The 26,107-nt window shown below is 40.7% G+C and overlaps 1 protein-coding gene across 1 annotated transcript in view; it reads left to right on the top strand.

The window, feature by feature from the left end:
- Positions 1–26,107, top strand: part of ITPR1 (inositol 1,4,5-trisphosphate receptor type 1) — a 532,169-nt gene that overhangs the window by 459,157 nt on the left and 46,905 nt on the right. The window contains exons 37-46 of the mRNA XM_053689365.1: positions 290–316; positions 1,141–1,188; positions 1,580–1,700; positions 1,840–2,027; positions 2,300–2,483; positions 6,750–7,003; positions 7,086–7,286; positions 10,360–10,470; positions 10,818–10,913; positions 10,995–11,117. Of these exons, the coding sequence (XP_053545340.1) occupies positions 290–316; positions 1,141–1,188; positions 1,580–1,700; positions 1,840–2,027; positions 2,300–2,483; positions 6,750–7,003; positions 7,086–7,286; positions 10,360–10,470; positions 10,818–10,913; positions 10,995–11,117 (1,353 nt within the window). The remainder of the gene's footprint in view (positions 1–289; positions 317–1,140; positions 1,189–1,579; positions 1,701–1,839; positions 2,028–2,299; positions 2,484–6,749; positions 7,004–7,085; positions 7,287–10,359; positions 10,471–10,817; positions 10,914–10,994; positions 11,118–26,107) is intronic.

The following is a 26,107-nucleotide window of genomic DNA, read 5'->3' as shown; positions in this document are numbered from 1 at the left end:
ACATGTACTTTCCTGTTGAATCACTCCTGTGGGAGTGAGAATGTACTTCCCAGCTCCGAGGGGTGTTTGTCGTGTAACAACATGTTTTGTGTCTGCATGAAATCCCAATATGGCTGACTCCTTCTCCTGCATCCTCAGTGGGGTCCTGCAATACTCTTCTGTATTAGCTCCTGGAGATGGTGGGGTATGCTTTGTCTGCATGAACTCGCTGTCGTTCTTCGCCATTTGCTCCTATTGGCTGCGTGCTGATCTGCTTGTAATAATTACTTTTACTTTCCTCTGGCTACAGATTCTGGACAAACAGGGGTCAGGAGAGGTGTGTAATGTGCTGCTTTTCCAGTTTGGCTTTTAACTACTATATCCCCATCTCCTCAGACATCACTTAGGTGTCAAACCCGCCATTCTGCATGGTCATTACACCAGCTACAAATCTGCTATTTAAACATCCATGCGGACCTTGTGGTGGCCAACATCCTATAAGACCTATCCCTTCCTCTCTGGCGTGACTGTGCCCCTTTATTGGCCTTGCATGTGACTGATTTCCTGCTGGCTGAACTTGCATGATATCTCCCCACTTACTAATTAGACAGATTATGATCCCTGAATATGCTAGCACAATAGCATTTAACTTGACCACCAAGCTCAGAGTTGAATCCCATGTGCATATGGGCATTTGGTTATTATTCCCCCATAGGCATACAGTATATCACTAAACCGAGTCTCCAGAGTGGCATTTTACATAAGCCACACATGGACATCCATAACTTCCTCTGCGTGGTCCATACTGACATTGGTCACTTAACCTTTCTGTCCATTGAATTCAACAAGTTGCCCTCCCTTCTGTGGAGGTCAGACACTGTCCCGAAAAGTTTTTTAATTTGTTTATATATTTTTTACTTCCTCACCTCCCATTTATTCTAGCCTTTTTTTTTTTTTAAATATCCAAATGACCACAGGGCTTAGCAATATAGAAGCTGTAATTAATTGCATCAAACCCAAATATGCAGATGTTGGATACTTGGGCTTTTCATAGGGCTTGGTTTTCCCTGTTGCCCCCTGGGTTTGTGCATGTTTGCTGTTTAGGGATTGCCTTGAAAAGGTTTCTACGCCATTTTGAATGCTCTCTCTGCATGACTGCAGGAGCTTGACCAGGCTCAGTCTCTGAGGCAACTGGAGGATATAAAGAGGGTATGTAATGATGCATCTTATTCACCAAAATCTCTTGCTGTTGTTTTTGTCCTCTGTGCACGTCTGTTTCTTTGTCCTGCTGCTTGATCTACCTTTAAGTCTGTGTTCTTAATGTCTTCAGGTTCTAAGAAAGAGTCTGGAGCCAGGTGGGCAGTCTAGTGTAACTGTGCTGGTGTTTTCTGTTGGTTGGGTGGCTGTATTTTCTGTCTTACATCTTCACGTTAAGTTTTTTTGCATGTTTTTTACATTGTGTATCAGGATGTGTTTTCCATGGGTGGTTGAAGTCTTTTAGGATATGTTCCTTAATCTTCTGGATTTGGCAGCTATACTTGACTAATCCCCAAAACACCTTGAAGCCTTTCCATAAGAATATTCTTGTTTTCTTGCACAGGGGGAGGGATTGCGGCAGATTCTGGTGAATCGTTACTATGGCAATATACGCCCAGCAGGACGACGTGAGAGTTTGACTAGCTATGCCAATGGTTCTTTATCTGGAAAGGCAGGGGGTGGAGGTGAGTATAACAAACCACAACAATTATTTTAATTGGGGTTACTTCTAAAGATGGTTGTATCTGTAGTTTGTCTCCATTACATAATGCTGACTTTAATTGTTATTTACGCAGTTCTTTCAGATTTTATATTCTCTCTTAGGCGGTGCTGCTACGGGGACTCTCAGTCGGGGTGAAATGAGTTTGTCTGATGTTCAGTGTCACCTTGATAAAGAAGGTGCATCAGATTTGGTTATCGACCTCATAATGAATGCTACCAGTGACCGTGTCTTCCATGAGAGCATTTTACTGGCCATTGCTCTGTTGGAAGGAGGAAACACCACTATCCAGGTAAGAATGTTCAACAAACATCTTTCAGCAATTAGGGGCTAGTGCAATAGAGGTTGATCTGATTCTAGATTGTTGTCCCTCTAGAAAATCTCTTCATCCTTCCAATGTGGTCTTTCAACTTTATCTTTAGAAAATATTTATTTATATAACTGAATCACTGGTATTTGTCGTCGTTCTACTTTTTTATTCTATTTTGTCAGCTAGGTTGTGGGTAATCAGCACCAAAAAATTGTGTTATTGTGTATTAACCCCTTCAACTCTCATTTTTCCAGCATTCCTTTTTCTGCCGGCTGACGGAAGATAAGAAATCAGAGAAGTTCTTTAAGGTTTTTTTTGATCGGATGAAGGTGGCTCAACAAGAGATAAAAGCTACAGTAACCGTGAACACAAGTGACCTTGGAAGCAAGAAACGAGATGAAGAGCAGTCGGAGAGGGAGACACCACACCGCAAGAGAAGTGAGTCGCTGTTTCAGGGTTAAGTATTGGTTCTATGGTATTTGCTTATATGGTCCTGATGGATTCTTACTCCAAAGTCCATCTTACGTGGATAGAAAAGGTCAAAATTAAATTGTTTATAGGTGCATTCCAGTTTGAACTATAAGCATTGTTGCAAAATACTTCCATTAGCAAAAATGCTTCTAGTAAAAATGATTACTTTTTTCAGCAACATACACACGTATGCTGTGAGGGTCTATGCACCAGAATTCAAACACCAAGCTTGATCAGAGTGGTGACTGACACAAATTAAGTCTACAGAAGCAATACACACTATACAAGCTACTACTGGCCCTCTGAGAAGGTGTGGTGATTTTATACTGGTGCATGTGCCCTCACAGGATATGTGCGTATGCACCTGGAAAAACAGTAATTGTAATAACGTTTAATAAAAGTAGTTTCCTAATGGAAGTATATTGCAAAAATGCTTCCATTTCATATTGAATGCACATAACATTTTTGACCTTTTATATCCCTTTTAAGTCTGGTCAATTTTGCCTACCTTTAGGTTGAAGGGACATGAAACATTGAGATTTAAAAAAAAAAAAAAATATTATTATTATACTTTATTTATGAAGCGCCAAGATATTCCGAAGCGCTGTCCAAGGATACAATTCATTTAAATGAAACAATGATACAAAATTTGTAATAGAGAGGACAAAATTTACAAACACATACAGGAGGAATTGAGGGCCCTATTCCCGTGAGAACTTACAATCTAGAATGGTAGGTTTAGTGGGGTTGCTCTTTTCTCTTTGCAAAAAGGCCAGTGCTGTATAATATGTAGCACAACGCTATATAAATATTAATAAAACATATTTATTTTCTTTTTTTTACAAGGGTTAAAAGGGATATGGTATATGACAAGGTATTTGACTGGGAAGGGCTATTGTGTTTACTTGTGTTTGTGTATATGAAATCATTCATTTATCTATATTTTTAATGAGTTTTCAATAGAAATATTTAGCATTCCAATGTTTTTCACTTAAAATTGAAATGTTCTTTTTATTTTTAAATATGTATTTCTATATATATATCTATACCTTTTTTATATTTAGGTATAGATATATATTTTACAAAAAAATGATCTGTTGGCGCGTGCCACTTGTAATCTTAATGTGTGCTTAGTAAATTAGATCTCAAAGGAAAGCATTAGCCAGTGGGACTAACAAGGTATTCATCGGGCATGTTTGTTGACGTTATCTCAGCTTGTAATGCCAAATTGCATTCTTACTTTTCTCTGAAAGAAAGTCTTTGCCTATATTTCCTATCTTAAATTAAACAGAACGTCAATCAGAGGTTGGTTTAAGAGAAGGGTGTCTGTACACATGAAAAGGTTTTCATCTTATGTTGGGTGCCACCTCTACATGCCTTTTAATTAAATTCAGTACAATAGTTATGTAAGGTTCATTATTTTTTATGGATGTGAGCTCATAACTTGACATCGCGCCAGCGCTCAACCCCTTTCTCTTTGAATCTTACTGTTGCTGCAGGTTGTAAACTCTGTGAACCTTTATTCTGGCAGCCTCTGCAGTCTGAATAGCATCTTGGTCATTTTCTGCTGACTTGTATAGATATACGTAGTTATTACACAGCTAATAGCGAATGATAATATTAGTGGAATAGTCTGCAATTAAAACACTTGGTGTCAAATTAAAAAATCGGATCTAATCATTGACACCACTGGGGGCATGTGACAATGCCTTTCAATTTCCTGCTACGGCAAACCATGGAGTAAACACTAATCCTTAAAGGGACGTGAAGGGCAAAATTTAAAATTGTGATTTTAGATGATATACACTAGACATGCAAAAATAGGGATATTTTTTTTTTATTATTATTTCTCTTGTAAGATGTATCGAGTCCACGGATTCATCCATACTTATGGGATATTCTCCTTCCCTACAGGAAGTGGCAGAGAGAGCACCCACAGCAGAGCTGTCCATATAGCTCCTCCCTTAGCCCCACCCCCTAGTCATTCTCTCTGCCTGCTTAACTGCTAGGAAGGGCAAAGGGAGTGTGGTGAAAAAAATGTTAGTTTTTATTTTCTCAAGCATATCTCTTCGGCTCAAAGAGTTTCTGAGTTATCTGCTTTACAGTGTGACTTGCCTTACCTACTTTTCCATGCAGATAAGGTGGTTTTGCGTACCAAACCTGGGTTTCTTCCTAAGGTTGTTTCTAATAGGAATATCAATCAGGAGATTGTTGTTCCTTCTCTGTGTCCTAATCCTTCATCAAAGAAGGAACATCTGTTGCACAATCTTGATGTGGTTCGTGCTTTAAAGTTCTACTTACAAGCAACTAAAGATTTCCGTCAAACATCTTCCTTGTTTGTTGTTTATTCTGGTAAACGGAGAGGTCAAAAGGCTACGGCTACCTCTCTTTCCTTTTGGCTGAAAAGCATCATCCGTTTGGCTTATGAGACTGCTGGCCAGCAGCCTCCTGAAAGAATTACTGCTCATTCTACTAGAGCAGTGGCTTCCACATGGGCTTTTAAAAATGAGGCTTCTGTTGAACAGGTTTGTAAGGCGGCGACTTGGTCTTCGCTTCATACTTTTTCCAAATTTTACAAATTTGATACTTTTGCTTCTTCGGAGGCTATTTTTGGGAGAAAGGTTCTACAAGCAGTGCTGCCTTCCGTTTAAGGTACCTGTCTTGTCCCTCCCTTCATCCGTATGGATGAATCCGTGGACTCGATACATCTTACAAGAGAAAACAGAATTTATGCTTACCTGATAAATTTCTTTCTCTTGTGATGTATCGAGTCCACGGCCCGCCCTGTCTATTTAAGACAGGTAGTATATTTTTATTTAAAAAACTTCAGTCACCACTGCACCCTATAGTTTCTCCTTTTTCTTCCTAGCCTTCGGTCAAATGACTGGGGGTGGAGCTATGGGAGGAGCTATATGGACAGCTCTGCTATGGGTGCTCTCTCTGCCACTTCCTGTAATGAAGGAGAATATCCCATAAGTATGGATGAATCAGTGGACTCGATACATCACAAGAGAGAGAAATTTATCAGGTAAGCATAAATTCTGTTTTTAAATCAGTAAGTCCTGTTTTGGCATTTGTCTATTTCCAACAATGATTTTATTAATTAGCCCAATGCAAATATCTTTGAGTTGCACTTCTGGTCTAATATATTTAATTTAAGAAATAAATGAATAATCAAATTCTTGAAACATAGGACATATTTGTATGCATGACTAGCAATAAAATCACAATTAAAAAACATAAATAAATAACCCTGTTTGCTACTAGGCCCCCATTTATGAAATTAAACTGACAATATTCCCAGCTAGAGAACCTGTCCACCTATGAATGCTGCCTAAGATGGTTCAAGGAAATCTTTTTTTCAGCTTTTACTCTTGTGTAGAGCAGGATCTGTCAATCTACCCTAATCAACAAGTTTAAGGGTGTTTTATGTCTACCTATGGGCTCACTGATGCAAGAGAGCATACTAGAGCCCCATTGTGTCACATTTTACTTCCTTTTAGGGCTGGATTAACAGTGGTGTCTGTTTGCGCGTGTCATAAGTAGTGTGTGTATTAAGAGTTGAAAGTAAACGAGTCTGCTTGAGTACTATTGAATTTAACGCAAGTCTATATAGAGAGATTTCAGAGCGCTATTACGCTTGACTAAAAAGTTGCACAAAACACTTATTAAATAGTACAGTTAACAGTAACACTATCTAATAATTGCAATTTTAAAAAATTGCTGGACAAAGTTATAAGGGTTAAAATATGAGGTCTCAGGTGTTAGAAAAAAAAGTCTGCTATATATATATATATATATATACTCCAATATAATTGCATTATTTACTTTCTCCCCTTATTCTGTAATTCCATTCTGAATTTGTGTGCAGAACAGTTATATGCCCCACAGCAATTGGCTGAACACTCTAGTGACCTAATTGGCTACAGCAGAGAAGGTAACCTAAGTTACAACATGGCAGCTCCCATTGCTTTATAGATCCTAAAACTTTAGACCTATTTTGTCACTATTTAAACAACTAATGAAACTTTAAAAAAATACATCTACATGTTATTCTCATAATCTTTGAATGCATCATTCTATCTTGCATTTGTTTAAACTGTTCAGTCAATAGTGTAAATTGGGCTAAGGAACAAAACGATCACATACTTTTGTTATGTCTAATTAGATAAAGTTTTTTTTACTCTACAGCCCTTGACTTTCACAGGGAGTTACAAATCCCCTTTCTCTCAGCTCTAGAGCCCAGCAGCCAGATTACAGAAGAAGCCAAAGAACAGCTGCTGGAGGCCTCTGTTGCTACTAAGAAGGCTTTTAACAATTACCGTCGAGAGACCGATCCAGACGATCACTTTGCAGCAGGTGATGGGGCCCTTGCTGTCTCCGATAAGGAAAAAGATGAATTAGAGATGAGCGCTGTTATCACGATCATGCAACCAATATTACGCTTTCTGCAGCTACTCTGCGAGAATCACAATCGTGATCTACAGGTTAGAAAAGAGGTCTACAGGTCATGGCATAAGAAAGCATTGTAACCCTAACGTAAAACCTAATATGTTTTATTCCTTCTAGAACTTTCTGCGATGTCAGAATAACAAAACCAATTACAATCTGGTGTGTGAGACGCTACAGTTCTTGGACTGTATATGTGGCAGCACCACGGGAGGTTTGGGATTGCTGGGTCTTTACATCAATGAGAAAAATGTGTCCCTCATTAACCAGACGTTGGAGAGCTTGACAGAGTACTGTCAGGGACCCTGTCACGAAAACCAGGTCTGGTAGCTTTGCAGCTTGTCAGTCTTCTATATTTGTGCATTTATGCCATCTGTGTGCATAACAATACTCTGGATTCCACCCCCACCCCCTGTCTTCTGTGTACCAGTGCTGCTTCCTGTACCACTCTGAAGTTCATTACACTCTGTTCTCTTTTTCCTTTCCTCATTGGATGTTCTTGCTGTTCCCGTGTTATCCTCTACAGTGTAACCTGTTCTCTCTGTATCTTCCCCCTTTTGTGCTGTCTGCGCTCCCCCCCCCCCCCCCCATAGCCTGTGTTCTCCTTGTTGCATAATAGGGCTGCCCTGGGATGCCGCACGTGTATACATTTCCTAGAACATACTGTAATTTTGTCTTGTACTGGGACACGCCTCAGGCTCCTGTACTGTACACTGATTAGAAAGCTGATCACTACATGTGAACTGCTCTCACTTGTGGTGAAAACACTGGCAGAGCAGACTTGCACATATGAACTATAGAACTGTTTGAGACAAATACGGCTTTTAACTTCGCCTAAATCTGTATACTTAAAGGGGCAGTAAAGTCTAAATTAAAATGTTGTGATTCAGATAGAGCATGCAGTTGCAAACCACTTTCTAATTTTACTTTTCTTATTAAAGAGGCATAAAACAAGTAGAGAGAGAGAGAGATCAATATTATATGTACTTAAATTACTTTACCTGCAAATCTATACTGCAGTGACCTGCCGTTAACCCTTTCTTTTAAGTTTCCGAATTGTACAGCTATAACTCCCCCTACACAATTCCTTCTATGGCTGCATCTATATATTGATTTGGTAGAATGCAAACCTGCAGACTCATCTGCTGGAGCTGCCTAGAAGTAAATAAGCTGCAGTGAACTCATTTGAAATCCAATGCCTGTGTTTCTGATGCTAAACACTGATAGGGGGGGGGATCAGACAACTCCAGACAGCATGTCTATGTAACTAATTTTGCTTATTTTTGAAAATTATTTTAAAATACTTGCCAGCAATGTTTTTTTATGCATACTAGGTTTACTTAATTAGCCTTTTTAGGATATGCACAGATCTCAACATGTTTTATGGAACACTGCTTGAAAATAGCCAATAACAAGAGGCATAAATGTGCAGCCACCATCCTTCTGTTAGAGCAATATTTTCCCTGAACAAACGAGAAGTAAAAGCAATTTAAAATGAATACAGCAGTTATAAGTTGTGTACGTTCTTCTAATGGTCATTGGCTTAAAGGTAAAAGTTCCCATTGTAATTAGCAGGAAGTGGCTGCTAGCCAATGAGTATTAGTAAAAAATATACAACTGATTCTGCTGTATAAGTTTACATTTTATACTTCTTTTTAAATGACATTTTTATGCAAAAACAAAATCAATGTTGAAATCCTGATCTTTCATACGAATGTTAGAAAATATAAGAGGACAAGGACAGTATACTGTAAAACAGTGTTTCCCATATATATATATATATATATATATATATATATATATATATATATATATATATATATATATATATATATATATATATATATATATATATATATAAATATGTACACACACCAAGTGCATTGGACCCCTTTGCACGTAAGTAGCTAAAAACTTGTACATTCATATTTATGCAATATTCATTTTATAATAATGGTTTTAACTCGTTTATTTAACTGTAAATATTTCACATTCCTATGTTCTGCACATGGCTGAATATGCTCTGTGTATGTATTTATATATATATATATATATATATATATATATATATATATATATATAAAATCATGTATATGTATAGATGGATATATAGATACAGTATATATTGTACTAAAATACCATTTTTTATATAATATATATATATATATATATATATATATAATCGTATTTTGCTATGTGAAGAACACTGGAATGTCAAATTCATATTTTCATGACGGGTTAGTGCACTTGAGAATATGCGATCGGGTTTGTGTGCAAGTAAGGTGTTAGGGTTTTTTTCCTTCTATGGGTAAATACATTAATGGGAACGCAATATTCTAACTTCGGCTTTTTGCGCATTTCAGGGTAAGAGCTCATGCGAAAACAGTTTACTTTCAACTTGTAGTACGAACGCTACCCAATGCGCGCAAAAAGCTTACTTCTAGTACAGTTAGCGCTGGAGTGTTAAATACCGATCCACTTGTAATCTGACTCAAAATGGGTTAATCTTGCAGGGAAACCTAATCTCCTTATGTTATCACTTTCTGTACACATACATGCTTCCTTATCTTATTTCTGTTTGTATTCCAAATCCCTATACTTTGAGAGGAAAATAGCAAATTTACACTGTATTGCGTGTCTATCTCCCAATGAGAGTGTCATTTCATTTGTTGGCTATGTTTACACAGCTTTGTTTTTTATATCCTATATTATTGTTTAAAAAGATAATCCCTTAATTACCTATTCCCCAGTTTTGCATAACCAATACGGTTATATTAATATTTTTCTTTAGCTCTGATTACCTTGTATCTAAGCCTCTGCTGACTGCCCCTTATCTCAGTTCTTTTGACACTTGTATTTTAGCCTATCTGCTGACTCATAAATAACTCCACTGGAGTGAGCACTGCTATCTGACACACATGAACTTGCACTGTCTAACTGTGAAATGAACTGAGATAATAGGTCTTCATGGGCTTAGAAATTAGCATATGAGCATACCTAGGTTTAGTTTTCAACAAAGAATACTAAGAAAACAAAGCAAATTTGATGTTAAAAGTAAATTGGAAAGTTGTTTAAAATTACATGCCCTATCTGAATAATGAAAGTTCAATTTTGACTAACTGTCCCTTTAAGTATAGAAACTTTCAATATAGGGATACCACAGGCAAAATTAGCTATTTCAAATGACAATATAAAGGTATTGGATGCATTTGTAACCTGCTTAATACACTCTAGCAGGTAAAATGGATAATTGGGAACAAGTTAAAAGGGAGAAAATGTTAGGGCGAATTGTCCCTTTAACCTTTATTCAGATCCATTGCCACACCTCCATGCAAACTAATGACAGAGCTTGTGGCAGGAGAGACGCTTAATTCTATCGTCCATCTTTCCTTAGAATTGCATCGCTACCCATGAGTCAAATGGTATTGATATAATAACTGCCCTGATACTGAATGACATCAACCCACTGGGGAGAAAAAGAATGGACCTAGTTCTGGAGCTCAAGGTAGGAGACTCAATCCCACGGACAGATCTATTATGTTCATATTCCTTCATCAGCTGTGAGATATGCACATTAGCTTGACATACTCATGTAGACGTAAATTGAAAGGGACACAACAAAACTCCTTTTATGTAATTGGCCATTTTCAAATGTATTGGGATTCCACTACCAAGATGGGGGGAAAAAACGTAGAGCTTTCTATTTTACTTTACTGGGTAAACACAACATTCCTTGGCCAGTACTGCAAAAATTACTTGCTCTTATGTTTATATTAAAAAAATGATATCCATATGTTCTGTGTTCTTTTGTGGGTTTATTAGGTTTTTTTTTTTTAATGTATTTCCACCTAGAACAATGCTTCAAAATTGCTCCTTGCCATAATGGAGAGTCGCCATGACAGCGAGAATGCAGAGCGAATTCTGTACAACATGAGGCCAAAGGAACTAGTGAGTCAATAGTAAATGGACTAAGGCAATGCAATGTCTGGTCTCCAAGTCTTATCCTCCCTTCCGCTTTCTTTGTATCAGGTAGAGGTGATCAAAAAGGCCTATCTACAGGGTGAGGTGGAATTTGAAGAGGTTGAGAATGGGGAAGACCATGCTGCATCTCCTCGCAACGTGGGGCACAATATTTATATCTTGGCTCATCAGGTAGGATTATGGGAAAACATGGCGTCTGTAGAAATACAGCAATGGATGCGGCATTTTCAGTCAATATTTTCTAGAACCATTATTTTGTTTGGCACATTTTTTAAGTAAAGTATATAGTTTTATTTTAAACACCCACTGGCTTGTTTATCTCTAAAGCAAGTGTCCAATGAATAATTAGATATCATATGGTTGATGTAAACCTTTCAGAGGAGATGCTGCACCTTTATAATGCGAGGTATCTATTTTTCTCTTGTAAGGTGTATCCAGTCCACGGATCATCCATTACTTGTGGGATATTCTCATTCCCAACAGGAAGTTGCAAGAGGACACCCACAGCAGAGCTGTAATATAGCTCCTCCCCTAACTGTCATAGCCAGTCATTCTCTTGCAACTCTCAATAAGCTAGGATGTTGTAGGAGAGAGTGGTTAAATATAGTTTATTTTCTTCAATCAAAAGTTTGTTATTTTTAAATAGTACCGGAGTTGTGCTATTTTATCTCAGGCAGTAAATAGAAGAAGAATCTGCCTGAGGTTTCTATGATCTTAGCAGGTTGTAACTAAGATCCATTGCTATTCTCACATATGTCTGAGGGGATTACACAGATGAGGTAACTTCAGCGAGAGAATGGCGTGCAGTTTATTCTGCTATCAGGTATGTGCAGTTATAATTTTTTCTAGAGATGGAAAACGCTAGAAAATGCTGCTGATACCGGATTAATGTAAGTTAAGCCTGAATACAGTGATTTAATAACGACTGGTATCATGCTTACTCCCAGGGGTAATACCCTTATGATATTGCAATATAAACGTTTGCTGGCATGTTTAATCGTTTTTATATATGCATTGGTGATAAAACTTTATTGGGGCCTAGTTTTTTCCACATGGCTGGCTTAAATTTTGACTAGAAACAGTTTTACTGAGGCTTTCCACTGTTATAGTATAAAAGTTACAGTTGGTGCAGTTAAAATTACAAACTGTGACATCCAGCTTCCCTCAGGAGTCCCCTGTATGCTATCGGACATCTCTAAAGGGCTCAAAGGCTTTCCAAAGTCGTTTATTGGGGAAAGTAGGACCACAGCTTGCTGTGGCAGTTGGTTGTGACTGTTAGATTTTTTTATTTTATTTTTAATTTCGTTTTTTTGATCCGTTTTTTGAACTAAGGGGTTAATCATCCATTTGCAAGTGGATGCAATGCTCTGCTAGCCTATTACATACACTGTAAAAATTTCGTTTGATTTACTGCATTTTTTCACTGTTTTTCAAATTCTGACAATTTGTTTCTCTTAAAGGCACAGTACTGTTTTTTATATTTGCTTGTTAACTTGATTTAAAGTGTTTTCCAAGCTTGCTAGTCTCATTGCTAGTCTGTATAAACATGTCTGACATAGAAGAAACTCCTTGTTCATTATGTTTAAAAGCCATGGTGGAACCCCCTCTTAGAATGTGTACCAAATGTACTGATTTCATTTTATGCAATAAAGATCATATTCTGTTTTTAAAAAAATTATCACCAGAGGAATCTGACGAGGGGGAAGTTATGCCGACTAACTCTCCCCACGTGTCAGACCCTTTGTCTCCCGCCCAAGGGACTCACGCTCAAATGGCGCCAAGTACATCTAGGGCGCCCATAGCATTTACTTTACAAGACATGGCGGCAGTCATGGATAATACACTGTCAGCGGTATTAGCCAGACTACCTGAACTTATAGGTTAGCGAGATAGCTCTGGGGTGAGATAAAATGCAGAGCATACTGACGCTTTAAGAACCATGTCTGATACTGCCTCACAATATGCAGAAGCTGAGGAAGGAGAGCTTCAGTCAGTGGGGGGTGATAATGACTCAGGAAAAATACCTGATTCTAATATTTCTACATTTAAATTTAAGCTTGAACACCTCCGCGTGTTACTTAGGGAGGTTTTAGCTGCTCTGAATGACTGTGATACCATTGCAGTGCCAGAGAAATTTTGTAGACTGGATAAATGCTTTGCAGTGCCGGTGTGTACTGATGTTTTTCCAATACCTAAAAGGTTTACAGAAATTATTAATAAGGAATGGGATAGACCAGGTGTGCCGTTCTCTTCCCCTCCTATTTTTAGAAAAATGTTTTCCAATAGACGCCACCACACGGGACTTATGGCAGACAGTCCCTAAGGTGGAGGGAGCAGTTTCTACTCTAGCAAAGCGTACTACTTTCCCTGTCGAGGACAGTTGTGCTTTTTTAGAGCCAATGGATAAAAAATTAGAAGGTTACCTTAAGAAAATATTTATTCAACAAGGTTTTATCCTACAGCCCATTGCATGCATTGCCCCTGTCGCTGCTGCTGCGGCGTACTGGTTTGAGTCTCTGGAAGAGGCTTTACAGGTAGAGACTCCATTGGATGACATACTTGGCAAACTTAGAGCACTTAAGCTAGCCAATTATTTTATTTCTGATGCCATTGTTCATTTGAATAAACTAACGGCTAAGAATTCTGGTTTTGCTATACAGGCGCGCAGAGCGCTATGGCTTAAATCATGGTCAGCTGACATGACTTTAAAATCTAAGCTACTTAACATTCCCTTCAAGGGGCAGACCCTATTCGGGCCTGGTTTGAAGGAGATTATTGCTGATATCACGGGAGGAAAAGGTTCAGGACAGTTCAGGACAGGTCCAAATCTAGGGCCAAACAGTCTAATTTTCGTGCCTTTCGAAACTTCAAGGCAGGTGCGGCATCAACTTCCTCTAATAATAAACAAGAGGGAACTTTTGCTCAATCCAAGACGGTCTGGAGACCAAACCAGACCTGGAAAAAAGGTAAGCAGGTCAAAAAGCCTGCTGCTGCCTCTAAGACAGCATGAAGGAACGACCCCCTATCCGGTAATGGATCTAGTAGGGGGCAGAGATGTTCAGGATCCCTGGGCATTGGAAATTATATCCCAGGGATATCTTCTGGACTTCAAAGCTTCCCCCCCAAAAGGGAGATTTCACCTTTCACAATTATCTGCAAACCAGATAAAGAGTGAGGCATTCTTACACTGTGTACGAGACCTCCTAGTTATGGGAGTGATCCATCCAGTTCCAAAGGAGGAACAGGGTTTTTACTCAAATCTGTTTGTGGTTCCCAAAAAAGAGGGAACCTTCAGACCAATTTTGGATCTAAAGATCTTAAACAAATTCCTCAAAGTTCCGTCGTTCAAGATGGAAACTATTCGTACCATCCTACCACTGATCCAGGAGGGTCAATATATGACTACAGTGGATCTAAAGGATGCTTATCTTCACATTCCGATACACAAAGATCATCATCGGTTTCTCAGGTTTGCCTTTCAAAACAGGCATTACCAGTTGTAGCTCTTCCCTTTGGATTAGCTACAGCCCCAAGAATCTTTACAAAGGTTCTAGGGTCGCTTTTGGCGGTTCTAGGGTCGCTTTTGGCGGTCCTAAGGCCGCGGGGCATAGCAGTAGCCCCTTATTATATAGACATCCTGATACAGGCGTCAAACTTCCAAATTGCCAAGTCTCATACGGACGTAGTACTGGCATTTCTGAGGTCGCATGGGTGGAAAGTGTTCTCTATCCCCACTCACAAGAGTTTCCTTTCTAGGGACTCTGATAGATTCTGTAGAAATGAAAATTTACCTTGACGGAGTCCAGGTTATCAAAGCTTCTAAATTCCTGTCGGGTTCTTCATTCCATTCTGCGCCCTTTGGTGGCTCAGTGTATGGAAGTAATCGGCTTAATGGTAGCGGCAATGGACATATTGCCGTTTGCACGCTTACATCTTAGACCGCTGCAACTATGCAGGCTCAGTCAGTGGAGCGGGGATTACACAGATTTGGCCCCTCAACTGAATCTGGACCAAGAGACCAGGGATCCTCTTCCCTGGTGGCTATCTCGGGTCCATCTGTCCAAAGGTATGACCTTTGCAGGCCAGATTGGACTATTGTAACAACAAATGCCAGCCTTCTAGGTTGGGGTGCAGTCTGGAACTCCCTGAAGGCTCAGGGATCGTGGACTCAGGAGGAGTCTCTCCTTCCAATAAATATTCTGGAACTAAGAGCGATATTCAAGGCTCTTCAGGTTTGGCCTCAGTTAGCAACTCTGAGGTACATCAGATTTCAGTCGGTCAACATCACGACTGTAGCTTACATCAACCATCGAGGGGGAACAAGAAGTTCCCTAGAGATGTTAGAAGTTTCAAAAATAATTCACTGGGCAGAGATTCACTCTTGCCACCTATCAGCTATCCATATCCCAGGTGTAGAGCACTGGGAGGCGGATTTTCTAAGTCGTCAGACTTTTCATCCGGGAGAGTGGGAACTCCATCCGGAGGTATTTGCACAACTGATTCTCCGTTGGGGCAAACCAGAACTGGATCTCATGGCGTCTCGCCAGAACGCCAAGCTTCCGTGTTACGGATCCAGGTCCAGGGATCCCAAGGCGACACTGATAGATACTCTAGCATCGCCCTGGTCTTTCAACCTGGCTTATGTGTTTCCACCGTTTCCTCTGCTCCCTCGACTGATTGCCAAGATCAAGCAGGAGAGAGCATTGGTGATTCTGATAGCACCTGCATGGCCACGCAGGACCTGGTATGCAGATCTAGTGGACATGTCATCCTTTCCACCATGGTCTCTGCCTCTGAGACAGGACCTTCTACTTCAGGGTCCTTTCAACCATCCAAATCTAATTTCTCTGAGGCTGACTGCCTGGAGATTGAATGCTTGATTTTATCAAAGCGTGGCTTCTCTGAGTCAGTTATTGATACCTTAATACAGGCACGAAAGCCTGTCACCAGGAAAATTTACCATAAGGTATGGTGTAGATATCTTTATTGGTGTGAATCCAAGGGTTACTCATGGAGTAAGGTCAGGATTCCTAGGATTTTATCTTTTCTCCAAGGAGGTTTGGAAAAAGGATTGTCAGCTAGTTTCTTAAAGGGACAGATTTTTGCTCTGTCTATTCTTTTGCACTAGCGTCTGGCAGATGTTCCAGACGTTCAGGCATTTTGTCAGGCTTTAGTTTGAATCAAGCCTGTGTTTAAACCTGTTGCTCCACCATGGAGCTTAAACTTGGTGGTTCTTAAGGTTCTTCAAGGAGTTCTGTTTGAACCTCTTCATTCCATAGATATCAAACTTTTATCTTGGAAAGTTTTTTTTTTTTTTTTTGGTAGCTATTTCCTCGGCTCGTAGAGTCTCTGAGCTATCTGCCTTACAATGTGATTCTCCTTATCTGATTTTTCATACGGATAAGGTAGTCCTGCATACCAAACCTGGGTTCTTACCTAAGGTGGTATCTAACAAGAATATCAATCAAGAGATTCTGGTTCCATCCTTGTGTTACACAATCTGGACGTGGTCTGTGCTTTAAAGTTTTACTTACAAGCTACTAAAGATTTTCGTCAAACATCTGCTTTGTTTGTTGTCTACTCTGGACAGAGGAGAGGTCAAAAGGCTTTGGCAATCTTTTTCTTTTTGGCTAAGAAGCTTAATCCGCTTAGCCTATGAGACTGCTGGACAGCAGCCTCCTGAAAGGATTACAGCTCATTCCACTAGAGCTGTGGCTTCCACTTGGGCCTTTAAAAATGAGGCTTCTGTTGAACAGATTTGCAAGGCGGCGACTTGGTCTTCGCTTCATACTTTTTCAAAATTTTACAAATTTGAGATACTTTTGCTTCTTCGGAGGGTATATTTGGGAGAGAGGTTTTACAGGCAGTGGTTCCTTCCATTTAAGTTCCTGCCTTGTCCCTCCCTTCATCCGTGTACTTTAGCTTTGGTATTGGTATCCCACAAGTAATGGATGATCCGTGGACTGGATACACCTTACAAGAGAAAACACAATTTATGCTTACCTGATAAATTTATTTCTCTTGTGGTGTATCCAGTCCACGGCCCGCCCTGTCATTTTAAGGCAGGTAATTTTTAAATTTAAACTACAGTAACCACTACACCCTATGGTTCCTCCTTTCTCGGCTTGTTTTCGGTCAAATGACTGGCTATGACAGTTAGGGGAGGAGCTATATTACAGCTCTGCTGTGGGTGTCCTCTTGCAACTTCCTGTTGGGAATGAGAATATCCCACAAGTAATGGATGATCCGTGGACTGGATACACCACAAGATAGATAAATTTATCAGGTAAGCATAAATTGTGTTTTTTTCTTCTAGTCTTTGAACTCAGTCAATTTTTAATGCGCTAGACACAGGGATGTTGGTACATGTTTGATTTTTGCTGAAAGACACCACTCCTTCCATTTTTTTGGTACTGGTATCTAACAGGTTGCAAAAAATACATTTCTCTTGTTAAGTGTATCCAGTCCACGGATCATCCATTACTTATGGGATATTCTCCTTCCCAACAGGAAGTTGCAAGAGGATCACCCACAGCAGAGCTGCTATATAGCTCCTCCCCTAACTGCCATATCCAGTCATTCTCTTGCAAGCCTCAACCAAGATGGAGGTCGTAAGAGTGTGGTGTTTTATACTTGGTTTATTTCTTCAATCAAAAGTTTATTTTTAAATGGTACCGGAGTGTGCTGTTTATCTCAGGCAGTATTTAGAAGAAGAATCTGCCTGCGTTTTCTATGATCTTAGCAGAAGTAACTAAGATCCTTTGCTGTTCTCACATATTCTGAGGAGTGAGGTAACTTCAGAGAGGGAATGATGTGCAGGTTTTCCTGCAATAAGGTATGTGCAGTTAATAATTTTCTAGGGATGGAATTTGCTAGAAAATGCTGCTTATACCGGATTAATGTAAGTAAAGCCTTAAATGCAGTGATAGCTACTGGTATCAGGCTTATTAATAGAGATGTATACTCTTATAAAAATGTAATATAAAACATTTGCTGGCATGTTAATCGTTTTTATATATGTTTGGTGACAAAACTTATTGGGGCCTATTTTTTTCCACATGGCTGGTTTGATTTCTGCCTAGAGACAGTTTCCTGAAGCTTTCCACTGTTGCAATATGAGTGGGAAGGGCCTATTTTTTTTTTTATTTTTTTTTTTATACTTTATTTATAGAAAAGATCTAAGACATACAAAACAAGTACAATCACATTGGTATAATAGGTTTCGTTATCAACATATGCATAGTAAGACATATAAGGCAGTGACCGTGTTTAAAAGGCCCGATACTTAAATGAAATCTTCATGCATGTACTTGGACTCATTATTTATCAAAAATATCTAAATATACAGACAAACAAAGGGAAGAAAAAGAAAGGAAAAGGGAAAGGAAAGAAAGAGAATAGCATAGAAGGAAAAACAGATCAACAAACAACAAATATGCTCATACTCACCCAGGGTATCTCCGGATCCCCCCCCATCCAGCCAACACCGCGCCTCCGCAAATGAAAGGAATTCTCAACCGTTTGAATCAGTGGAAAGACACCAGTTACCCTTTAGATTTTCATTTAAGACATACAGACTGTTTTTAAAGGGAAGGAGAACTCTATCCCTAACTATGTTTGGTAACTGCATCAAATATACCTCCCATTTAAGAAGAAACCTCTTCACTCTTTTCTCAGGGTCTCCCTTTGTGTCTGCCTGCTCAATTAACATCTGAGTGTGTACCGCTCTAAGCAGCTGTTGAAATGGAGGGGTTCTCTCTCCCACCCATTCCCTAAGGATAGCCTGTTTAGCTAGCATGAGAACTGTAGTTATAAAAGTGTTGTATTTATGTGTCTGGTCTCTAGAAAAATCACATACTGTGCTGAGAGGGGTAGAATTTGCTTGGTTAATTTGCCCAGCCAAAACGAAATCTTCTGCCAGAACCTCTGCACCTTTGGGCACCCCCACATCAGATGAATCCAGTCAGGGGACACTTGGCTACATTTACTGCATAGATCACGTGCCCCTCGAACCCATTTTGCACACATGCCAGGGGTAATATAAGCTTGGTGCAAGAACTTTAGGTGCGATTCTCTCAATTTTGCAGAAATGGTGCCCTGAATTGCCCTCTCAAAGCTCAAAGTAATCTGCGTTGTGTCCACCTCTAAATCTTCAAAATGAGACCATTTCGGTACGATCCCATGCAGAGTGGAATCCTCAAAATGACGATACAACAGAGTATATGTGTGTTAGTCTGTAAGGTCCCAGTTTTGCCAAGGCACAAAGTCTGTCTATATTGGAAGGTTCCTTAGACAACAGTCTACCTGAAATTAGTGTAGAAATGTAATGTCTGCATTGGAAGTACGCAAACCTGTGGGTGCTGGGGAGATCATAACTCACCCGCAAGTCTTGAAAAGGTAATATGTCAAAGGTCAAAGGATGCAGTAGTTGATAGTCTGGTCAGTATTGATTCTTGCCATGTCTGAAATGCTTGTGTAGTATAACCAGGAAGGAAGTTGAGGTTACCTGTATTGGGAGATATTTACTAGTAGATTTCTGCAATCCCCATAGTTTACAAATCTTGGCCCACGCTCTCAAGGGGTCCCTAAATAAGATATGATTTTGTACAAATATGGGTAATGATTTAAAATCCGCATGAGGCAAGAAAGCCAGGTGCAACGGTTTGATGAAGTTAGACTCTAGATTAGGGACGGTGTAAAAGTCATTCCCTACCAGCCAATCCAGTATGAACCTAGAAAGGGCTGCCCAATTATACCACATGATATTAGGAAGACGGAGCCCACCCCCACCCACCGGCATTGACAGAGGAGTCTTACCTATCCTGTGTTTCTTACCCTGCCAAATAAAATTGCCAATGGAAGTCTGCAAGGAGGCAATGTCTTGCTGGGTGAGAAGCAAGGGCAACATTTGCAAGGGGTAAAGAAGCTTAGGCAGAGCAACCATCTTGAAAAGATGTACCCTTCCTGAAAGAGAAAGGGGGAGCTTCACCCAACTCAGCAACATTTGTTTGATATCCTTTACAATCCCACTAAGATTAAGAGAATATAGTTTGAGGATTGACATGTATGCGGATGCCCAAGTATTTAAAGCAGCCGTCAGTAATTGTGAGACCAGTACCCGCCAGATCTGTATTACAAGAGTTCTGTAACCACGTGACTTCAGATTTGTCGATATTAATCTTGTATCCTGAAAACTTGCCAAACTCCTCAATAATATCCAAGAGAGGGTGCAAATTGGCACCCGGGTCACCTACGAAGAGCAACAGATCGTCCGCATATAAAGAAAGATGCTGCCGTCGGCCATGTATGTTTAAACTTGCACAGTGCTGTCTAATATAGGATGCTAGGGGCTCAATGGCCAGATCAAAGAGGAGAGGAGAAAGGGGACACCCCTGTCTCGTACCCCTCTGCAACGTGAAAGAGGGAGAAAGCCCCCCGTTTATTATGAGAGACGCTTTGGGGGCCATATATAATTGCTGTAAAAAGTTGGAGAAGTTACCCCGGATACCGAAGTGAGATAGTGACGTGTGTAAATGGTCCCACTCAATTCGATCAAACGCCTTTTCAGCGTCAAGCGCTAAAAGGCAAGCATCTGGCAGTTGAGAGGGGGGTTGTGCATGTGCGTTGTACCAATAATGGGCCACCACACCAAGAGTTTTCCTGATGTTCAACACTGACGATCTTCCTTTTACAAAACCAGTTTGGTCGGCATGGACTATATGTGGTAGAACCGTTGCCAATCTATCCACCAAGATCTTCGTCAAGAGTTTATAGTCTCCATTTAACAATGAAATGGGGCGATAAGAGGAGGTAAGAGTGGGATCCCTTTCGGGTTTCAATAAGAGACAAATGTTGGCTTCAGAAAATCTGTCATTTATTTGCTTAGTGCCTGCCAGGTACGCAGAGTATAGGGAAGATAGGACAGGGGCCAGCTCTTAGTCCAGTATCCTAAAATATTCAGCGGGTAGCCCGTCAGGGCCCGCCGCTTTGCCCAGCTTGTTCTGCCGAATGGCCTTAAGAACCTCCTGAGGGTGTATCCTAGAGTTCAAGAGGGAGGTCTGGTCCTCCGTAAGAGTAGGGAGTTGCACTGCATCCCAAAACTTGTGCTTTGCTTCTGAATGAATTAATTGTTTAGAATATAGGGAAGTATAATAGTCTACAAATTCGGCCATGATGTCTTTAGAGTCGACAGTTATGGTACCCTTGGATTTAATAGCTAGGATCTGGGACTTAGGCTTATAAGAGTGAACCAATTTGGCGAGTAACCTGCCAGCCTTATTACCATGCCGATAATAACGCCCCTGCCTGTGAATATTGACTTTATTGTCTTGTTGAGCGAGGTATGTATCCCTAGTTTGTTTAAGGTCATATTATGTTTTCCTAGTCAGCAATGTAGGGGTAGATAGATAGTTATTATAGGCCTCAGAGAGTTGAGAAAGAAGAGCCCCATCCACCCTCTTAAGCTGCTTGTTATGATGTGCTGTGAAAGAGGTTATGTGGCCCCTCATCACCGCTTTGGAGGCATGCCAAAATAGATCTGGAGTACTTGAGTGGGAAGCATCGTCCGACGCGTAGTGTGTCCAGGAGGCCTTTAAATGACGACAAAACTCAATATTGTTATAGAGGTGAAGAGGGAATCTCCAAGTTTTATTTGGAGGCTTAGGAAGCTGAGGCTGAAGGATTAGAGTAACTGGGGCATGGTCTGAAATAGTAACTTGACCTATACCTATGAACGAGATCTGTGGCGTGATACTTGGTGCAGTCAGAAAATAGTCAATACGTGACATGGTATGGTGCGTTTTAGAAAGGCAAGTGAAATCTCTCTCAACAGGGTTTCTAGCTCTCCACACATCTACCAGGTTCAAAGTTTCTTTAAAGGAGCCAACAAGGGATACCTCACGTTTATATCTAGACATACTTATCTTCAAAGCTTTTGAGACAGAAGGGTCCCTAAACCTATCTAGAGGAAGAGCCTGAGCCAAGTTAAAATCACCCCCCATAATTATAGGAGCGTTATATGTGGCCAATGTGGCTAGAAGGTTCGTCCAAAAGTCAGGGTCGTATGCATTGGGGCCATAAACATTACATAGGGTGTATGTAGAAGTGTCAATCTGGATTAAGGCAATTATAAATCTCCCCTTCTTGTCTATCTCTACCTTAGAAAAAACAACTGCTAAGCCTTTACGCACTAGGACTGCAACCCCCCTCTTTCTACCCTCCGTGGGGGAGCTTATAACCTGTCCGACCCAACGTATTTTTAACTTCTCATGTTCCTCAGCTGTCAGTTTTGTCTCTTGGAGTAAAGCTATGTCAGCCCGTAATGAGTCTAAATGGTGAATCATGCTCCTCTTTGCCGGGGATGTGATGCCCCCTACATTCCAAGCAATAACTTTAATGGGAGGTAACATATCTAAAGCTTATAATGGTAATACCTGTATAGGCTATGTATTTTGACTTACGTTTATATGATGACAGTGTTGAGCTTTCGTTAGGTGGCGGTGTGGCGGAGGGGAGGGAGCCAGAGGCCCCCAGGCATAGATTCCACAGCAGCTATAGAGGAAGCGAGAACATAAAATGGCATTGGTATCATGCTGAGGCTGAAGTTTTCCAACCACAGCTGTATAAATAGTACAAGATATTTTCAACATTGCAGAGTGTAAAATAACCTCAAGAGGCTCAGCATAGGGCAAGACAATGGGGTCAGATATACAATGATTAGATTTTCTGTATTGGGACCAACAATTACCAATCACGGTTGTATTTGAATTGAAAAACATACTCAACATTTCAAGGAGTGGCTCTACTTCAAGGAATGTAGCGCAGGGCAGAAGAGAGGGAACAAACAAACAATGGCCAGACAAGGTTTGAGGTGGGAGATTACATAGCATACATTCAGGAACAATACCCCTGGAACAAAGCAGCCCTGCAACACCAACGGCAGTGGGCCATAGGAGATGGAAGGCAGACAGGGGAACGCCGTCCAAAGGTGCTATATGCAGGTCAAGGGCCAAACATGCAGGAAAGGGAGTGGGAAACCTAGAATGAATAGGGACTCCACCGATAGCATACCTTTCTGAGCCATGAGTCATGCGACGTGGGGGGTATTGCATAGCCTTAATAAAGTGGGGTGTGTAGGAGCTGGGACTAGAGCAAACATTGAGAGTATTAGGAAAACAAACTATATGAACAACCATACTTATTATGAAATCTATGTCGCCTATGCGGGCCGGAGAGGAGACACTGCAACACCTGCAAACGCCAATGACGTAAGAGAGTATTTCAAACAGAGGCAAGTGCTCAATAGCAGAAGGGGACTCGGCATCCCAGTGCTCCCCCTCCAAGCCCCACAGGCGCACACACCAACTGAGAATTATTAACCACAACCATGGTCTCTGCAAGAGAGAGACCAAACATGTCATGAGATACATTTTATGTAAAAACTGAGAACATTGATTCTTGTTAGTCTTATCAACCATTATCCTGTCTTCGCTCTGTGGACAGAAATGCTTGCGCTGCTGCAGGCGAGTGGAAAGTTTTTGGACCTGAAAGGGTCTGGATCTTAAGGGTAGCTGGAAACATAAGAGCAAATTTGCGCCCCTGTTCATGCAAGGTGGAACAGAGTGAGGCAAAGTCCCTGCGTCTTTTAGTGACTTCCACCGAAAAATCTTGAAATAACAAGAGGCGGTGGTCTTCATAAATGACTTCTTTAGCGGGAAGGGCCTATTTTAGTGCTTTTCTGTGCAGATAAAAATACTGACAGACATTCAGCTTCCCTCTGCATGATACAGGACATCTCTGAAGGGCTCAAAAGGCTTCAAAGTCGTGTTTGAGGAGGGTAACAATCACAATAGACTGTGGCAGTTGTTGTGACTGTGTTTAAAAAAACGTTTTTGTCATTTATTATTCTGTTTTTGTTATTAAGGGGTTAATCATCCATTTGCAAGTGGGTGCAATGCTCTGCTGACTTGTTACATACACTGTAAAAATTTTGTTAGTGTAACTGCCTTTTTTCACTGTTATTTCAAATTTTGTCAATTTGTTTCTCTTAAAGGCACAGTAACGTTTTTTTATATTGCTTGTTAACTTGCTTTAAAGTGTTTTCCAAGCTTGCTAGTCTCATTGCTAGTCTGTACAAACATGTCTGAAACAGAGGATACTTGTTCATTATGTTTAAAAGCCATGGTGGAGCCCCATAAGAGAATGTGTACTAAATGTATTGATTTCACCTTAAACAGTAAATATCAGTCTTTATCTATAAAAGAATTGTCACCAGAGGGGTCTGTCGAGGGGGAAGTTATGCCGACTAACTCTCCGCACGTGTCGGACCCTTCGCCTCCCGCTCAAGGGATGCACGCTAATATGGCGCCAAGTACATCTGGGACGCCCATAGCGATTACTTTGCAGGACATGGCTGCAATCATGAATAATACCCTGTCAGAGGTATTATCCAGATTGCCTGAATTGAGAGGCAAGCGCGATAGCTCTGGGGTTAGATGAGATACAGAGCGCGTAGATGTTGTAAGAGCCATGTCTGATACTGCGTCACAATATGCAGAACCTGAGGACAGAGAGCTTCAGTCTGTGGGTGACGTCTCTGATTCGGGTAGACCTGATTCAGAGATTTCTAATTTTAAATTTAAGCTTGAGAACCTCCGTGTATTGCTTGGGGAGGTATTAGCTGCTCTGAATGACTGTGACACAATTGCAGTGCCAGACAAATTGTGTAGGCTGGATAAATACTATGCAGTGCCGGTTAGTACTGATGTTTTTCCAATACCTAAAAGGCTTACAGAAATTATTAGAAAGGAGTGGGATAGGCCCGGTGTGCCCTTTTCCCCACCTCCTATATTTAGAAAAATGTTTCCAATAGATGCCACTACACGGGACTTATGGCAGACTGTCCCTAAGGTGGAGGGAGCAGTTTCTACTTTAGCAAAGCGTACCACTATCCCGGTTGAGGACAGTTGTGCTTTTTCAGATCCAATGGATAAAAAATTAGAGGGTTACCTTAAGAAAATGTTTATTCAACAAGGTTTTATTTTACAGCCCCTTGCATGCATTGCGCCTGTCACTGCTGCGGCGGCCTTCTGGTTTGAGGCCCTGGAAGAGGCCATCCATACAGCTCCATTGACTGAAATTGTTGACAAGCTTAGAACGCTTAAGCTAGCTAACTCATTTGTTTCTGATGCCATTGTTCATTTGACTAAACTAACGGCTAAGAATTCCGGATTCGCCATCCAGGCGCGTAGGGCGCTATGGCTCAAATCCTGGTCAGCTGATGTGACTTCAAAGTCTAAATTACTCAACATTCCTTTCAAGGGGCAGAACTTATTCGGGCCTGGTTTGAAAGAAATTATTGCTGACATTACTGGAGGTAAGGGTCATACCCTTCCTCAGGACAGGGCCAAATCAAAGGCCAAACAGTCTAATTTTCGTGCCTTTCGAAATTCCAAGGCAGGTGCAGCATCAACTTTCTCCGCTTCAAGACAAGAGGGAACTTTTGCTCAATCTAAGCAGGCCTGGAAACCTAACCAGTCCTGGAACAAAGGCAAGCAGGCCAGAAAGCCTGCTGCTGCCTCTAAGACAGCATGAAGGAATGGCCCCCTATCCGGCGACGGATCTAGTAGGGGGCAGACTTTTTCTCTTCGCCCAGGCGTGGGCAAGAGATGTTCAGGATCCCTGGGCGTTGGAGATCATATCTCAGGGATATCTTCTGGACTTCAAAGCTTCCCCTCCACAAGGGAGATTTCATCTTTCAAGGTTATCTGCAAATCAGATAAAGAAAGAGGCGTTCCTACGCTGTGTGCAAGACCTCCTAGTAATGGGAGTGATCCATCCAGTTCCGCGGACGGAACAAGGACAGGGTTTTTATTCAAATCTGTTTGTGGTTCCCAAAACAGAGGGAACCTTCAGACCAATTTTGGATCTAAAGATCTTAAACAAATTCCTCAGAGTTCCATCTTTCAAAATGGAAACTATTCGGACCATCCTACCCATGATCCAAGAGGGTCAGTACATGACCACAGTGGACTTAAAGGATGCCTACCTTCACATACCGATTCACAAAGATCATCATCGGTTCCTAAGGTTTGCCTTTCTAGACAGGCATTACCAATTTGTAGCTCTTCCCTTCGGGTTGGCTACAGCCCCGAGAATCTTTA

Source organism: Bombina bombina, chromosome 7 (genome assembly GCF_027579735.1).
Source record: "Bombina bombina isolate aBomBom1 chromosome 7, aBomBom1.pri, whole genome shotgun sequence".
Taxonomy (NCBI): Eukaryota; Metazoa; Chordata; class Amphibia; order Anura; family Bombinatoridae; genus Bombina; species Bombina bombina.
Note: the sequence above shows the minus strand (reverse complement) of the source record. Positions and strands in the feature narration are given on the sequence as shown.